The sequence below is a fragment of the mitochondrial genome of Eptatretus burgeri (assembly GCF_056783735.1).
Source record: "Eptatretus burgeri mitochondrion, complete genome".
In the NCBI taxonomy this organism is placed as follows: domain Eukaryota; kingdom Metazoa; phylum Chordata; class Myxini; order Myxiniformes; family Myxinidae; genus Eptatretus; species Eptatretus burgeri.
In genome coordinates, this window is record NC_002807.1 from 1 (window position 1) to 17,168 (window position 17,168).

Genomic DNA, 17,168 nt, shown 5'->3' on the forward strand with positions numbered 1-17,168 from the left:
ATGATTTCACAAATCGCAAACTCCTTACTTACTTTTATTATAGTCTTGATCGCAGTAGCCTTTCTAACTTTAGTAGAACGAAAAGTTTTGGGGTACATACAACTTCGTAAAGGGCCTAACATTGTAGGCCCTTTTGGGCTTCTACAGCCATTCGCTGATGGAATCAAATTATTTATTAAAGAGCCCGTTCAACCATCGCACGCCTCTATCTTCATATTTATTTTTGCTCCAACACTAGCTATTTCTCTTTCCCTTATTTTATGAATTTCCCTTCCTTTACCCCTGTCTCTTTCAGACATAAACTTAGGTTTGATATTTATCTTAGCAGTTTCAAGCCTTTCAGTCTACTCCCTTTTAACATCAGGTTGAGCATCAAACTCAAAATATGCTTTAATAGGAGCTTTACGAGCAGTAGCCCAAACAATTTCTTATGAAGTAACTCTAGGACTTATAATTATTTTACTTACTATCTTATCGGGGGGATTTGACCTTAAATTATTTATTAACCTCCAAGAAAAAATCTGACTTTTCTTCCCTTTATGACCAATTTTTTTAATATGGTTTATTTCAACATTAGCAGAAACCAATCGTGCTCCTTTTGGCTTAACAGAAGGAGAATCAGAATTAGTTTCAGGATTCAACGTTGAATTTTCAGGAGGTTTATTTGCCTTGTTTTTTTTAGCCGAATATGCCAATATCTTATTTATGAACACACTTACAATCATATTATTTTTAGGATCCTCTAACCTCTCTACACTTTATTTTTCCACCTCAATAACAATAAAAACTATAATTCTAGTATTTGCATTTTTATGAGTTCGAGCATCATACCCACGATTCCGATATGACCAACTTATACACTTGATATGAAAAAACTTTTTACCGATCACCCTAGCCTTTCTTATTCTTCAAATTTCTTTATCTTTAGCTTTAGGAATCTCACCATCTATAATTTAGGAAATATGCCTGATAAAAGGATTACTTTGATAGAGTAAAACATAGTGATTTTTCACTTATTTCCTATTTCTTAAAAGAGAAAGACTTGAACTTTCACTAGGGAAATCAAAATTCCCAATGCAACCCTTACACTATCTTTTACTTTAGTAATGTAAGCTAATTTAAGCTCTTAGGTTCATACCCCAAAAATGAAAGACAACCTTTCCTTTACTATTGAACCCATTAATAAAGCTCACCCTCTTTTCAGGAGTTTTTTTAGGAACTACCACTACTATATTAAGCTCCAGCTGATTTATCGCATGACTAGGGTTAGAAATCAATATAATAGCCATTATCCCACTGATAATAAACCCAATTTCACAACGATCTTTAGAATCTTCAGCTAAATATTTTATTTCACAAGCCGTAGCCTCATCAACTATCATTTTAGCCTCTTCGTGAAATTGATTTATTTCAGGACAATGAATCATCTCTCACACCTCAGACAATTTCTCAATCACTCTCATTTCCTTAGCCTTACTTTTAAAACTTGGATTAGCTCCCCTTCATTTTTGGTTACCAGAAGTTTTACAAGGAGTTAATCTCCAAATAGGCTTAATTATCTCAACTTGACAAAAATTAGCACCTCTAACTCTTCTTATTCAAATTTCCTCAAATACTGGTTTAAAACCAATTTTAATCTTCATTTCTGTCTTTTCAGTCCTAATTGGAGGATTCGGTGGATTAAACCAAACACAACTACGAAAACTTTTAGCCTACTCATCAATCTCACACTTAGGCTGAATTGTAGGAGTAATTTTCCTTTCTCCTTCCTTAAGCTGACTAACAACCTTAGTTTACCTCACTATTACCTACTCAACCTTTGTAATCCTGATTGAACTAAATTCTACTAAAATTTCAGACCTTATATTCTCATGATCAAAAACCAACTGATCCCATTCAAAATGCATTCTAATTCTTCTTTCTTTAGGTGGCTTGCCACCTTTTACGGGGTTTTTTCTTAAACTTTCTATTTCAAATGAACTTCTTTCAAATTCCCTTATCTCTATAACTATCCTATTAATACTAGGATCATTAATTAGTTTATTTTTTTACCTTCGTCTTTCATTTATTACATCTTTATTGTTAACACCAACAAATCTACTAATTAAAGGATCATGAAAAACTCACCATCACTCTAACCTATTAAATAATCTTTTATTTTTATTTTCAATTTTTCTTCTTCCTCTCTCACCATTGATACTATCACTCTCTCATATTTCACTTTAAAGATTTAAGTTAAAAAAACTAAAGACCTTCAAACTCTTAAATAGAGCTAACCTCTAATCTTTGAAAACTTGTAATAATTACTTACATCTTCTGATTGCAAACCAAACGCTTTAGTTAAGCTAAAATTTCCTGAATAAACAAATCAATTTGTATCTTTCAATTAACAGTTAAACGCTTCTATAAAGCTTTTATTCAAAATCTTGACAGATTATCTGTATCTATAGGACTGCAGCCTAGTATGAAAATTTCACCACAAGATTTTAATGTTTAACAAGAAGAGACTATCTCTAAAAATAAATTTACAGTTTACCGCTAAAACTTTAGCTTTCCTGTTTACTATACTATGTATCTTTCCCGATGATTATTTTCTACTAATCACAAAGACATTGGCACCCTTTACCTAATTTTTGGTGCATGAGCCGGAATAATCGGAACAGCTTTAAGTGTAATTATTCGAACAGAACTAAGCCAACCAGGACCCTTAATCAACAATGACCAGCTTTATAATACAATCATTACAGCCCATGCATTTATTATAATTTTCTTCATAGTTATACCAATTATGATTGGAGGTTTCGGAAATTGATTAGTCCCACTAATAATTGGTGCGCCAGACATAGCATTTCCACGAATAAATAATATAAGCTTTTGACTTTTACCACCTTCACTCCTTCTATTACTTTCATCTTCCATAATTAGTTCTGGTGCAGGAACTGGGTGAACTGTCTACCCACCCCTTTCAAATCATATTTCACATATAGGCCCATCAGTAGACTTAACCATTTTCTCACTACACCTAGCAGGTGTTTCTTCAATTTTAGGAGCAATCAACTTTATCACTACTATCATTAACATAAAAATACAGTCAATAACCATATACCATATTCCATTATTTGTTTGATCAATTCTAATTACCACAATTTTACTTCTTCTTTCCCTTCCAGTTTTAGCCGCTGCTATCACTATACTACTTACTGATCGTAACCTTAATACCACTTTTTTTGATCCCTCCGGTGGAGGAGACCCTATCCTTTATCAACATCTTTTCTGATTTTTTGGACATCCAGAAGTTTACATTTTAATTCTTCCCGGATTTGGAATTATTTCCCATGTTGTAACTTTCTATTCAGGAAAAAAAGAACCTTTTGGATATATAGGCATAACATGAGCCATAATAGCCATTGGATTTTTAGGATTTATTGTATGAGCACACCACATATTCACAGTTGGTATAGACGTTGACACACGAGCATACTTTACATCAGCTACAATAATCATTGCCATCCCAACAGGAGTGAAAGTATTTAGCTGACTAGCAACAATTCACGGAGGAAACATTAAATGAGAAGCTCCTATATTATGAGCTGTAGGATTTATCTTTTTATTTACAGTAGGTGGACTTACAGGAATTGTCCTTTCAAACTCATCACTTGACGTAGTTCTTCACGATACATACTATGTAGTAGCTCATTTCCACTATGTACTTTCTATAGGAGCAGTATTCGCAATCATAGCAGGACTAATACATTGATTCCCACTCTTTTCAGGGTATTCTATTAATCAAACCTGAGCCAAAATCCATTTCTGAGTAATATTCACAGGAGTGAACTTAACTTTCTTTCCACAACATTTTCTAGGATTAGCTGGAATACCACGACGATACTCTGACTACCCAGATGCTTACTCTTCATGAAATGTCTTATCCTCTATAGGATCGATAATCTCATTCATAGCAACAATCATTTTAATATTTATTATTTGAGAAGCCTTCTCTTCAAAACGAAAACCAATTTTATCAAATTTACCACTTCATAACCCAGAATGACTTTACGGTACACCTCCTACTTTCCATACATTTGAAAATCCCGTATACCTTAAATTATCAAAAAAAGAGAGGAATTGAACCTCCATCTATTAGTTTCAAGCTAATCACATAACCACTCTGTCACTTTTTTAAACTTAATAGCTGATGAAAATTATCATACTGTCTTGTCAAGACAAATTTACAAAAACTTTGTGCTATTAATCATGGCCAATCACTCACAATTTAACTTTCAAGATGCCGCATCACCCCTCATACAAGAAATAGTAAAATTCCACGATCATACACTAACTATTCTTTTCTTTATTAGTACCTTAATCTTATACATTCTATTAATAACCTCACTTTCTAAACTTACTAATAAAAACATTTTAGATTCTCAAGAAATTGAAATAGTATGAACTATTATCCCAGCATTTATTCTCATTATATTAGCCCTTCCATCAATTCAAATTCTCTACCTAATGGACGAAACTTCCTCACCACATGTTACAATTAAAACCATCGGTCACCAATGATACTGAACCTATGAATTTTCAGATCTTCCTAAAGAATTAGAAATTGAATCATACATAGTTCCATCAGACAATATTCAGAACGGAGAATTTCGGTTACTAGAAGTTGACAACCGAATTTCAGTCCCTATAGACTCCATAATTCGGATATTAATAACATCAGAAGATGTTATTCATTCATGAACCATTCCATCTATAGGAATTAAAGTTGATACTATCCCAGGACGATTAAATCAAGTTACTTTCTCTTCCTCTCTTCCAGGTCTATTCTTCGGTCAATGTTCAGAAATTTGTGGAGCAAATCACAGCTTTATACCTATCGCAATAGAAGTAGTTCCTCTTAAAACATTTGAGTCATGAATCATTAACTTATCATTAAGAAGCTAGACAAAGCGTTAGTCTTTTAAACTAAAGTCGATGAACCACATCCTTAGTGATTATGCCCCAACTCAACCCATCTCCATGACTTTTGGTCGCAATCTCTACTTGAATATGCTTACCAATCATAATATTTTCACTCCATTACTTCCTACCAATGATTTCTAAAACTAACCCTACTTTAACCAACAAATTAAATTCAAATCCATGAAACTGACCATGATAACTTCTCTATTTAACACTTTTGAAAGTCCTTATCTTCTTGGATTTCCTTTAATAATCTTAATTTCAATTTTTACGAGCCTTTTTATGTTCTTAACTGACAACAATCGACTTATTAAAAACCAATTATCATCATTATCCTCTTTATTGTTAAAGACCATAACAAAAGAAATTTTCTCCCCACTAAAAAAATCTAGCCATTCCTGATCACTTCTACTTATATCAACCATAACATTCATTTTTTTAAATAATATTTCTGGTCTTCTCCCCTATACCTTCACCTTAACCACTCAACTTTCCATCAACATTTCTCTTGCCATCCCATTATGATTAGGAACAGTAATTATAGGTGGAAAAAAACAACCACTTCATTCATTAGCTCACCTTCTTCCAGAAGGAACCCCAATAATTCTTTCTCCTTTTCTGATTCTAATTGAATCAATTAGCATTTTAATTCGACCACTAGCATTAGGAGTTCGATTAACTGCAAACATTACAGCAGGCCACCTACTTATTCATTTAACTTCTTTAGCTTTACTAAACTTAATTAACATTTTCCCAATTTTTCTAATAACCTTTTCAGTCTTTATTTTACTTCTCATTCTTGAATTAGCAGTATCTTTTATCCAGGCTTATGTATTCGTCATACTAGTTAGCTTATACTTAGAAGAAAACTCACCATAACTATGACCAAACAAATACACTCCTTCCATATAGTAAACCCAAGTCCATGACCTTTTACAGGAGCAGCTTCTGCTTTCATATTAACTTCAGGTCTAGCAATATGATTTCACAAACATTCTTACTACCTTATCCTCTTAAGCCTTTTACTTATAATCCTAACAATATTCCAATGATGACGAGACATCACACGAGAAGGAACCCTTCAAGGCCATCATACTCCAACAGTTCAAAAAAGCCTACGATACGGAATAATCCTATTCATCATCTCTGAAGTATGTTTTTTCTTTGGATTTTTCTGAACATTTTACCATTCCAGTCTAGCACCAACGCCAGACCTGGGAATACTATGACCACCAAAAGGAATCTTCCCCTTAAACCCCTACGAAATTCCACTTTTAAACACCGCTATTCTACTTGGCTCAGGAGTTACAGTAACATGAGCCCATCATAGCCTGATAGAAAATAACCGAAAAGATATAATTATCAGCCTTTTTCTCACTATTTTATTAGGAATCTACTTCACTTCACTTCAGGCAATAGAATACTTTAACTCATCATTCAATATTTCAGACAACACTTACGGCTCTACCTTTTTTGTAGCAACAGGATTTCATGGTGCCCATGTAATAATCGGAACTTTATTCCTTCTGATCTGCCTACTACGACAACTTCTCTTCCACTTTACTTCTTCCCACCACTTTGGCTTCGAAGCCGCCGCCTGATACTGACATTTTGTAGACGTAGTATGACTTTTCCTCTTCATCTCTATCTACTGATGAGGATCATAATTTTTCTAGTATAACCTAATACTTATGACTTCCAATCATTTAATCCTATAACCTTAGGGAAAAATAATCTCTTCAAAAACCGAGATAATTAACACAATCTTATTACTATCCATCACTATCCTAATCACATTATTTCTTCTTCTTATTATTAAATTTCTACCATTCAATCTTCCAAATAAAGAAAAACTTTCTCCATACGAATGTGGATTCGACCCTTCAGGGTCAGCTCGCCTTCCTTTTTCAATAAAATTCTTTCTCGTCGCTATTCTATTTATTCTCTTTGATTTAGAAATTATTTTACTATTCCCACTATCATGAGCATTAAACTTCCAATCCCACCTAAACTCAACTATCCTAGCAATTCTTTTTATTATTATCCTAACTGCAGGTTTAATCTACGAATGACTAAAAGGTGGATTAGAATGAACCGAATATGGTAATTAGTTTATAAAAACATTTAACTTCGACTTAAAAAATTGCAATAATCTGCAATTACCCTATAAACCCAACAACATTTATTTTTTCATTTACAATTGCTATAGCAGGTCTAGCAATTTATCAGACTCACCTTCTATCACTTTTTCTATGTCTAGAAGGTATAGCTTTATCAGTATTTTGTCTCATAGCTTCCTCCTCATCCTCATCCTTTGTCATTTCAACAATTCCTATGCCACTAATTATATTAACATTTTCAGTTTGCGAAGCAGGACTTTCCTTAGTTTTAATAGTCTCAATAGCACGCACACACCATAATGATCTAATATCATCCCTTACACTCCTAAAATGCTAAAAATAATTTTAACACTCCTATCAATTATCCCGATAACAATCTGTTTGAAAAAAAAGTTTTTCTGAACCTTTTTTACTTCATCATCATTCATTATACCTCTTTTATTCTTCCTTTTTACTCCTATATCGTTCAATTCATCTTTTCTTATACATTCACAAAACAAAATATTTGGGTTCGACTCAATCTCCTCACCATTAGTATTTCTTTCACTATGAATTCTTCCACTTATAGCTCTTGCCAGCCAACATCATATGAAAAAAGAACCATTATCCTACCAATTACTCTACTCTATATTCCTGATCATTATACAAACCTTTCTCATTTTAACATTTTTATCAACTAACCTTCTAAACTTCTATATCATATTCGAATCTTCCCTTATTCCTATTTTACTTATTATTTTTCGATGAGGATCACAAAAAGAACGTATCAATGCTGGCATCTACCTCCTATTTTATACCTTAATTGGATCTTTTCCACTTTTAGCCTCATTACTATTTTTATCAAACTCTCTTTCAACACTTTATATCCCTATTCTAATAATAAAATCTTCAGAAACCTTTAACAACCCTATCCTTTGATTAGGTTGTTTTTCTGCCCTACTCATTAAAACCCCTTTATACGGATTCCACCTATGACTCCCTAAAGCTCATGTAGAAGCTACCATCGCTGGATCAATAACATTAGCCGCTCTAATACTAAAACTAGGTGGATACGGAATAATTCGACTTTCGCTCATCCCCTTCTTTTATTCGCCAAACCTATCATTAATTCTAATTTCAACCGCTCTCTGAGGAGCAATTATAACAAGCTTCATTTGCCTTCGCCAAACGGACCTAAAAGCTCTCATTGCCTATTCATCAGTAAGTCATATAGGCCTAATAACAGCCAGTATTATAACTTTCTCCTCATGAGGACTATCAGGAGCTTTAATAATAATAATTGCCCACGGTCTTTCATCTTCAGCTTTATTCTTTCTAGCCAACTCAAACTATGAAAAAACTAACACACGAACCATCATTATTTTTCGCCATACACAAGTTATCCTCCCATTAACCAGCTTCTGATGACTTCTAATTATCTTGACTAATATTGCTATACCCCCCTCAATCAATTTCATTTCAGAGATCACAATTATATCCTCACTTTTTATTTGATCTCCTTTAACTTTTCCATTTCTAGCACTAATCATAATTATTACAACAACTTACTCAATATCAATATTTATACTTACACACGGAAAGCTTTCAAAAATAACCAAACTAATTTCACCTTTTTCTACACGAGAACACCTCACACTATTTCTCCATCTCTTTCCTATAATTGCCATCATACTTAATCCAACATCCATTATTAATATCATCTGTTAATGTAATTCAAAAAGAATATCAGAATGTGATCCTGAAAATAAGAATTCTTCTTCATTAACCAAGGATAATTACCTAAGATCTGCTAACTCTTATTTCTGTGACTAAACCCTCAGTATCCTTAAAGTTTCTAAAGGAAATAGTAATCCATTGATTTTAGGTGTCACCACTTTCTGGTGCAAATCCAGATAGAAACTATTTTTCATAATCAAACACTCCTCATTACAAACTTTTGCCTCGCATTAATCATTTTTACATTATCATTATCTCTAAAACCCGACTCAAACAATCTTAAAATTACTAAATACATACGAAACGCATTCATTATTAGTCTAATTCCACTAATTATTTTTATTGACCAACAAACAGAATCTAACTCTTGTTTTTCATCAACTTTCAACATAATGTCTTTCAACCTTCTTTTAGGTTTCGAAGCAGACATATACTGCCTAACATTCTTTTCAGTATCACTTTACATCACTTGATCAATTATACAATTTTCCATTTGATATATACATGAACCTAACAATTCCCTATTTTTCAAATACTTAACTATTTTTCTTATTTCCATACTTCTATTCCTTTCCGCTAACAATCTTCTACAATTAATTATTGGTTGAGAAGGTATGGGAATTATATCATTCCTCCTAATTAACTGATGACATAATCGATTAGAAGCCAACTCCGCCGCTATACAAGCTATTATTTATAACCGTATTGGAGATACCGGACTCATTATCTTTATAATCTGAGCAACACTATTCTCAAACTCATGAAACATAAAACAAATTTTTATTCTCCAAAACAACACAACCTTATGATTACCACTTTTAGGGATCATTTTAGCAGCAGTAGGAAAATCCGCCCAATTTCTTCTCCATCCATGACTTCTTTCCGCAATAGAAGGCCCTACTCCAGTTTCCGCACTACTTCACTCTAGTACTATAGTAGTAAGTGGAGTATTCCTACTAATCCGATTTTACCCAATAATAAAAAACTCACAAACTCTTATTTCACTAATCCTATGTTTAGGAGCCATAACAACCCTTTTCTCTGCACTTTGTGCCTCCTCACAAAACGATATTAAAAAAATCATTGCATTCTCTACTACCAGTCAACTAGGACTAATAATAGTTACTATTGGCATTAACCAACCACAACTAGCATTTCTTCACATATCTACACATGCCTTCTTTAAAGCCCTTTTATTCCTTTGTTCAGCATCTATTATTCACACAATAAATAACGAACAAGATATTCGAAAAATAGGAACCCTATATTCTATCCTACCATTTACATCATCTTGCACTATCATTTCATCATTAGCTCTAATAGGAATACCATTCATATCAGGTTTCTATTCAAAAGACCTAATCCTAGAAACAATAAACATATCTTATATCAACGCCTGAGCCCTTTCATCAACCATTCTAGCAACAGCCTTAACCACAATTTACAGTACTCGTATAATTTTACTTACCTTAACCTTACACCCTAATATAAATACCTTAATTTCAATCAAAAAAAACAAAAACCTATTTGCGCCCCTAATTCGACTTTCTCTAGGCAGCATCATCTTCGGATTAATCATTACCATATTTTTCCTACCAGAGAAACAACCTAACTTTTCAATTAACTTTAACAACAAAATTATACCAATAATACTACTTATCGTCTCTTCATCACTAACACTATTCTACATTAACAACCTAAAATCCATAATCCTACCATCCTTTATATTCACCTCAATATCAGGATATTTCCCTACTATTTTTCACCGATCATTTACCCACACAATCTTTTCCTTTTCCAAAAATATATCCTCATCCCTTATAGACAACTTGTGATATGAACTTTTAGGTCCAAAACTTATTTCTAGTAATATTTCAAAATCTTCATCCAACTTTAATAACCTTTCTCAAGGAATAATCAATAACTATATTTCAATTTTTATCCTCATGTTACTGGTTTCACTTATTTCCTCCACAATATTATCCTAATGACCCGATAAGCCCCGCGCTCCACACTTCGTGTAATTTCTAAAACTACTAACAACATTAAAAACAAACCAATAGCTCCAAAAATAACTAATAACCAACTATTCCCATATAAAGCACCAGCACCAACAAACCCAAAATCTACTATCTCCTCACCTAATGTCTTAAAACCATGAATTCCATCTTCTGAAAAAATAATTATTTCTAAACCCAATACTATTAAAATTCCAAGAACCAACTTTATTAATAATTCCTTAACAATAATACTAGGATACATATCCAAAACCAACGCCGTACAATAACTAAAAACAACCATTATCCCACCTAAATAAATCAATAATAATGATAATGACAAAAATGAATTACCCACTATCATAATTATAAAACACCCAACCAAAGAAGTAACAATTAACCCAATAGCTCCAAAATATGGAGAAACATCTACTACTAAAATTACTATTCCTGTAAGAAATAAAACTTCTAAAACTATACTAATTTTCATATATTCTTACCCATAACAATGAGACCAGCGATATGAAAAATCACTATTGTAGTTTCAACTATAAGAACCATGACCAAAATTTTTCGAAAATCCAACCCACTTAACAAAATAATTAACTCATCACTAATTGACCTACCATCACCATCTAACATTTCATACCTATGAAACTTTGGATCCTTAACTGGACTATGCCTTGCACTTCAAATCATTTCAGGCCTTCTACTCACCATACATTTTTCTCCATCTATTAACTTAGCTTTCGACTCCACCGTTCATATTGTTCGAGACGTCTACGGAGGCTGATTTATCCGAAATGTACACATTTCTGGAGCATCACTTTTCTTTACCTGCATATTTATCCATATCGGACGAGGCATCTACTATGGTTCTTTTAAAAATCTTAAAACATGATATTCAGGAGTTATTCTATTTATCCTATCCATACTCACAGCATTCCTAGGGTACGTTCTACCATGAGGACAAATATCATTCTGAGCAGCAACAGTCATCACTAACCTACTTTCAGCAGTACCCATAATAGGTGGTACATTAGTAGAAACAGTATGAGGAGGATACTCAGTTGGGGACCCAACCTTAAAACGATTTCTAGTCTTACATTTTCTAATACCATTTTCTATAATTGCCGTATCTCTAATTCACTTAGTATTCCTTCACGAAACTGGCTCCAACAATCCAATAGGAATTAACCCTAACATAGACAAAATTCCATTTCACCCTTACTTATCCTTTAAAGACATCCTAGGCTTTTCATTCCTCTTAACCTTTTTAATTACCTTTTCCCTGCTTCTACCATACTTAACCACAGATCCTGATAACTTTTCTCCAGCCAACTCAATAGTCACACCTCCTCACATCAAACCTGAATGATATTTTCTCTTCGCATACTCCATTCTTCGAGCAATCCCAAACAAACTAGCAGGAATCATTGCCCTAGTAATATCCCTTTCTGTTCTTTTACTTATACCTATTCTTATTCGATCCAACAAACGATCAATAACATTTATACCACTAATACAAGTAACATTTTGACTCATAGTATGTAATTTTATTTTCCTTTCCTGACTTGGAGCTATACCCCTAGAACCTCCATTCATTTTAATATCCCAAATTTCCTCATTTATTTACTTTTTCATTTTCTTTGTTATATTTCCCCTAATTAGCCGAAACGAAGACAAAATTTTAGAATTCCACGCCATATATTCATAATCTTAACTACCTCCCACACCCAACCTTTTATAATTTAACACAAAATACTGATCTTGTAAATCAATAATGAGAGACTTACTCTCTCTAAAAGGAAACACTCAGAGAAAAGGAAAAATTTTCCTTACCTTTAATTCCCAAAATTAAAATTCTCAAAATAAACTATTCTCTGCTCTACTATAAAAACCAAACCTTAATCGTTTGATTTTATCACCAACTATATAAATCCCCATCCGCCCTCGAAAAGGGGCGGATGGGGATCTTACCCAAAATATATTTTCTTAACTAAACCTTCCTTTACCACTTACCCTATCAATTCAAACCGCCTACTTTCTGCTTCTAAACCTTAACCCACCACTCAACGGTGGGTTTGATTTCCCTGATATTCCACCTATTTTTCTTACCCAAAAACCTTCATACCTATACATTTTATACTTGATCTTAGGCTAGCCTGCCTTTCTGCTACTAAACGGGTCAACCCGTTTAGAAACTATCTATTATAACCCACCCGCCCCCCAAAAAGGGGCGGGTGGGGTTTTACCCTAAACCTTCCTTTACCACTTACCCTATCAATTCAAACCGCCTACTTTCTGCTTCTAAACCTTAACCCACCACTCAACGGTGGGTTTGATTTCCCTGATATTCCACCTATTTTTCTTACCCAAAAACCTTCATACCTATACATTTTATACTTGATCTTAGGCTAGCCTGCCTTTCTGCTACTAAACGGGTCAACCCGTTTAGAAACTATCTATTATAACCCACCCGCCCCCCAAAAAGGGGCGGGTGGGGTTTTACCCTAAACCTTCCTTTACCACTTACCCTATCAATTCAAACCGCCTACTTTCTGCTTCTAAACCTTAACCCACCACTCAACGGTGGGTTTGATTTCCCTGATATTCCACCTATTTTCTTACCCAAAAACCTTCATACCTATACATTTTATACTTGATCTTAGGCTAGCCTGCCTTTCTGCTACTAAACGGGTCAACCCGTTTAGAAACTATCTATTATAACCCACCCGCCCCCCAAAAAGGGGCGGGTGGGGTTTTACCCTAAACCTTTCTTTACCATTTACCCTATCAATTCAAACCGCCTACTTTCTGCTTCTAAACCTTAACCCACCACTCAACGGTGGGTTTGATTTCCCTGATATTCCACCTATTTTCTTACCCAAAAACCTTCATACTCCAATTTACCACTTCCCAAATACCCTATCCTTATCTTTACATATTTACCAAACCCCCCCCCCTTTTTTTTTTAAAAATTCACCTTTTTAAACTTATACAATTTTCGCTTTTTCCGCAGTAATTTAACCAATATTTTTAGCATAACCAAACTTTTTCACTTTAATTTTCCATACCCTGAAAACTTCGAAAAAAACTCCGAGACCCCCCCCCAGACCCCCCCCCCGGGTTCAGGCATCCTCACATTCGATTTTTCACCCCACACACAATTTACCACCTTGGTTCTTTTTTTGGGGGGTGGGTACTAGCTCCTCACGCTGCTCCAGAGTCGCAGCAAGGTTATATTTTAATCACCAAACTGTTAATTATAACACTATTCTCCGCAGTACGCGGTGCGGGCCCCGAGAATATCTCCATTCTCACCCAATGGAAATTTAAAGAGACTACACCTTATTTCCGCTCCGCGGTTCTATTAATAATTCTTTATATCTTTCTATTTTTACTCTTTCCTTTTTTTACTTGATCTCTCTTTTATTTTCCAGGACATATATATTAATACTGCAGATTATCCTAAGAAATTTACAATAAATATAAACACCTAATTTATAGTTACAGCCATTTAAGGCCTACACTTAATTTTAAGTAGAAATATCATTCCTACTTACATTTCGTCTGGTTTCCATCATTCTACAATGTTTCCCCTCCATTTAAAACTTTACAAACACGTAGAAGGTCCCCTCTAAAACCTAACCAATTCCCTTCTCCCTAAAAAATATTTTAATTAAAAAATATTTACCTAAATAAATATTTGTTAATATAAAATATTTATAAAGTAATCTTTACGTGAAACGTAGCTTACCAGAAAGCGCAATATTGAAGATATTGAGACAGATTTTAGTATATCTCGATCACATAAAAGGGTTAGTCTTGCCCTTAATATTAGGTATTCTGAACTTATACATGCAAGTCTCCTCCATACGGTGAGTTCCTTTATATTTAAATGTATAAAGAGACTTTATAAGATTTTATTTTAAATTAAATTAACTTCACACCCCCAAGGGTATTCAGCAGTAATTAACATTAAGCCATAGACAAAAGTCTGACTTAATTAAAGAATATTAAAGTGTCCAAAATCGTGCCAGCAGACGCGGTTATACAATTACTTTAGTCTAATATAAAACGGCGTAAAGAGTAAACTTTTCTTTCTTTAATCTCTAAAACTAAACCAATTTACTATAGTTAAATATGTAAATTTTTCAAACACCAACTAAAGCAGTTTTAAGAACAAGCTTATAACTTTACGAAAGTTAGGACCCAAACTAGGATTAGACACCCCACTATGCCTAACCGTAAACAAAGAATTTTGCGCCCGAATACTACGAGCACAAGCTTAAAATTCAAAAGACTTGACGGTGTCCTATCCCCCTAGAGGAGTTCGTTTCCTAAACGATAATCCGCGATTCACCTTACCATTTTTACCAGTTTATATACCGCCGTCGAAAGCCAACCCTACCTAAAGGAACAGGCAAAATGGCCTTAGCCAAAACGTCAGGTTAGGTGTAACCTATAAAATGGAAAAAACGAACTACATTAATAATCTATTATTTATATAAAACAAATGAAAACTTAGTTAAAATTGAATTTAGAAGTAAATAAAAACCAGATAATTTTATTGAACTGAGCCATATGACACGCACACACCGCCCGTCACTCCCAAAACGTTTTGGGAAAAGTCGTAACACGGTAAGTGTACCAGAAGGTGCACTTGGACCCAAAACGTAGCTTAATTTTAAAGCATCTCTTTTACACTGAGAAAATACTTGTGAAAATCAAGCCGTCTTGAGCTTTAACTTTAGCTTAACACTAACTTATTCTAACTATTTCATACTATTTTAAGCCAAGTATTTTTTAAGAAAAGCAAACCAAAAGCTATAGACAAAGTACCTTAAGGGAAAATTGAAAAAAAATGAAAACAAAAGCACTAAAAAGTAGAGATTAAAACTCTTACCTTTTGCATCATAGTTTAACTACCTAAAACAGACTTTCTGAGCCTGAATCCCGAAATTAAATGAGCTACTCAAAAATAATTTTTGAATCAACTTTTTTCTGTAGCAATAGAATAAGAAAATTTTCGAGTAGAGGTGAAATGCCTATCGAATTTAATAATATCTGGTTACTTGAAAGAAGATTATAACTCCGCTTTTACAATTTTCAAAATTACCTTTTAATAACTTTTAAAGTGTGAAAAGTCAGTCACGAAAGGAACAGCCTTCATGACTTTAGGAAACAACCTTTGGGAATGAAAAAATTTACCAATTTTTAGAGTAAAAATTGGCTTAAAAGCAGCCATTTAAGAAAGCGTTACAGCCCATACTCCTTTATTTAAAAATTTCACCCCTAAAATCACCTCTTCCCTTAATATATCAAGTAATATTATATCGTTATAATAGATAAAATGTTAAAATTAGTAATAAGGAGTCTGACCTCCTCTCTATATACCAGTGTATATCGAAACGAACTCCCATCGATATTTAACGACCCTTAACCCAACAGAACAGAAGGGCAAAACCAAACTTTCAAGAAATTCACCTTTTTCTTCATCGTTAACCCAACACAGGGGTATATTAGAGAAAGATTAAAAAAATTAGAAGGAACTCGGCAAACTATGGCTTCGCCTGTTTACCAAAAACATCGCTTATTGTTTAATTAACATAATAAGTCCTACCTGCCCAGTGATTTTTTCAACGGCCATCTCTGATGATAACGTAGCATAATCAATTGTCTATTAATTATAGACTAGAATGAATGGATTAACGAAAGCCAAACTGTCTCCTAATTTTAATCAATGAAATTATCCTTTCTGTTCAAAGACAGAAATTTTCTTATAAGACGAAAAGACCCTAAAAGCTTCAAACATTAAATTAACCTATCTATAAAAACAAATAAAGAAAAATACTAATTTTAAAAATTTGGTTGGGGCAACCATTGAATAAAACTATCATCAATAATTAAACGAAAAATTTTCTTAAAACAAAGTAACAACTTAATTAAATAAGAAACTTATTAAAATGACCCAGAATCTTCTGATCAATGAACAAGTTACTTTAGGGATAACAGCGCTATTTCTTTTTAAAGTTCACATCGACAAAGAAGCTTACGACCTCGATGTTGGATTAAGATACCCAAGTGGTGCAAAAGCTACTAATGGTTCGTTTGTTCAACGAATAATATCTTACATGATCTGAGTTCAGACCGGAGTAATCCAGGTCAGCTTCTATCTATAACTAATTTTATCGAGTACGAAAGGAAAAATAAAATATAGCCTATTATAAAATAACGCTATTAAGATTAATTTCACAATCATCTACATTCTCAAGAGAAGAAAACTTGTTTAGATAGCATAGGGAGGCCCAATGCTATAGATTTAAAATCTATAACCATGAGTTCAAATCTCATTCTAAACATT

General features: G+C 33.5%; 13 protein-coding genes across 13 annotated transcripts, besides 25 other annotated features; 12 read left to right on the forward strand and 1 right to left on the reverse strand. All coding sequences in view use genetic code 2, as the record gives it.

Moving 5' to 3' along the window:
* ND1 (NADH dehydrogenase subunit 1) lies at positions 1-957 on the forward strand. The gene has a single exon. It carries the CDS (start codon positions 1-3, stop codon positions 955-957), a length of 957 nt encoding a protein of 318 aa, NP_127464.1.
* Positions 957-1,022, forward strand: a tRNA (tRNA-Ile).
* Positions 1,023-1,027: 5 nt separating this feature from the next.
* Positions 1,028-1,098, reverse strand: a tRNA (tRNA-Gln).
* A 4-nt stretch (positions 1,099-1,102) lies between these two features.
* Positions 1,103-1,170, forward strand: a tRNA (tRNA-Met).
* A 12-nt stretch (positions 1,171-1,182) lies between these two features.
* Positions 1,183-2,226, forward strand: ND2 (NADH dehydrogenase subunit 2). The gene has a single exon. It carries the CDS (start codon positions 1,183-1,185, stop codon positions 2,224-2,226), a length of 1,044 nt encoding a protein of 347 aa, NP_127465.1.
* Positions 2,225-2,289, forward strand: a tRNA (tRNA-Trp).
* Positions 2,289-2,355, reverse strand: a tRNA (tRNA-Ala).
* Positions 2,356-2,421, reverse strand: a tRNA (tRNA-Asn).
* Positions 2,422-2,486, reverse strand: a tRNA (tRNA-Cys).
* Positions 2,487-2,494: 8 nt separating this feature from the next.
* Positions 2,495-2,560, reverse strand: a tRNA (tRNA-Tyr).
* A 9-nt stretch (positions 2,561-2,569) lies between these two features.
* COX1 (cytochrome c oxidase subunit I) lies at positions 2,570-4,123 on the forward strand. Its single transcript has one exon. It carries the CDS (start codon positions 2,570-2,572, stop codon positions 4,121-4,123), a length of 1,554 nt encoding a protein of 517 aa, NP_127466.1.
* Positions 4,111-4,181, reverse strand: a tRNA (tRNA-Ser).
* Positions 4,182-4,186: 5 nt separating this feature from the next.
* Positions 4,187-4,252, forward strand: a tRNA (tRNA-Asp).
* A 2-nt stretch (positions 4,253-4,254) lies between these two features.
* Positions 4,255-4,944, forward strand: COX2 (cytochrome c oxidase subunit II). Its single transcript has one exon. It carries the CDS (start codon positions 4,255-4,257, stop codon positions 4,942-4,944), a length of 690 nt encoding a protein of 229 aa, NP_127467.1.
* Positions 4,937-5,000, forward strand: a tRNA (tRNA-Lys).
* Positions 5,001-5,002: 2 nt separating this feature from the next.
* On the forward strand, positions 5,003-5,167 carry ATP8 (ATP synthase F0 subunit 8). Its single transcript has one exon. It carries the CDS (start codon positions 5,003-5,005, stop codon positions 5,165-5,167), a length of 165 nt encoding a protein of 54 aa, NP_127468.1.
* ATP6 (ATP synthase F0 subunit 6) lies at positions 5,161-5,847 on the forward strand. The gene has a single exon. It carries the CDS (start codon positions 5,161-5,163, stop codon positions 5,845-5,847), a length of 687 nt encoding a protein of 228 aa, NP_127469.1.
* A 2-nt stretch (positions 5,848-5,849) lies between these two features.
* On the forward strand, positions 5,850-6,635 carry COX3 (cytochrome c oxidase subunit III). Its single transcript has one exon. The coding sequence runs from the start codon at positions 5,850-5,852 to the stop codon at positions 6,633-6,635; it is 786 nt and encodes a 261-aa protein (NP_127470.1).
* Positions 6,635-6,701, forward strand: a tRNA (tRNA-Gly).
* Positions 6,702-6,719: 18 nt separating this feature from the next.
* ND3 (NADH dehydrogenase subunit 3) lies at positions 6,720-7,068 on the forward strand. Its single transcript has one exon. A coding segment is annotated over exon 1 (349 nt).
* Position 7,069: 1 nt separating this feature from the next.
* Positions 7,070-7,134, forward strand: a tRNA (tRNA-Arg).
* On the forward strand, positions 7,135-7,425 carry ND4L (NADH dehydrogenase subunit 4L). The gene has a single exon. It carries the CDS (start codon positions 7,135-7,137, stop codon positions 7,423-7,425), a length of 291 nt encoding a protein of 96 aa, NP_127472.1.
* On the forward strand, positions 7,419-8,795 carry ND4 (NADH dehydrogenase subunit 4). Its single transcript has one exon. It carries the CDS (start codon positions 7,419-7,421, stop codon positions 8,793-8,795), a length of 1,377 nt encoding a protein of 458 aa, NP_127473.1.
* Positions 8,791-8,855, forward strand: a tRNA (tRNA-His).
* Positions 8,856-8,916, forward strand: a tRNA (tRNA-Ser).
* Positions 8,917-8,918: 2 nt separating this feature from the next.
* Positions 8,919-8,989, forward strand: a tRNA (tRNA-Leu).
* Positions 8,990-10,792, forward strand: ND5 (NADH dehydrogenase subunit 5). Its single transcript has one exon. It carries the CDS (start codon positions 8,990-8,992, stop codon positions 10,790-10,792), a length of 1,803 nt encoding a protein of 600 aa, NP_127474.1.
* ND6 (NADH dehydrogenase subunit 6) lies at positions 10,788-11,291 on the reverse strand. Its single transcript has one exon. The coding sequence runs from the start codon at positions 11,289-11,291 to the stop codon at positions 10,788-10,790; it is 504 nt and encodes a 167-aa protein (NP_127475.1).
* Position 11,292: 1 nt separating this feature from the next.
* Positions 11,293-11,359, reverse strand: a tRNA (tRNA-Glu).
* Position 11,360: 1 nt separating this feature from the next.
* CYTB (cytochrome b) lies at positions 11,361-12,518 on the forward strand. Its single transcript has one exon. The coding sequence runs from the start codon at positions 11,361-11,363 to the stop codon at positions 12,516-12,518; it is 1,158 nt and encodes a 385-aa protein (NP_127476.1).
* Positions 12,519-12,541: 23 nt separating this feature from the next.
* Positions 12,542-12,611, forward strand: a tRNA (tRNA-Thr).
* Positions 12,612-12,616: 5 nt separating this feature from the next.
* Positions 12,617-12,687, reverse strand: a tRNA (tRNA-Pro).
* Positions 12,688-14,545: a D loop.
* Positions 14,546-14,615, forward strand: a tRNA (tRNA-Phe).
* Positions 14,616-15,474, forward strand: an rRNA (12S ribosomal RNA).
* Positions 15,475-15,545, forward strand: a tRNA (tRNA-Val).
* Positions 15,546-17,091, forward strand: an rRNA (16S ribosomal RNA).
* Positions 17,092-17,166, forward strand: a tRNA (tRNA-Leu).
* The last annotated feature ends 2 nt before the right edge of the window (positions 17,167-17,168 follow it).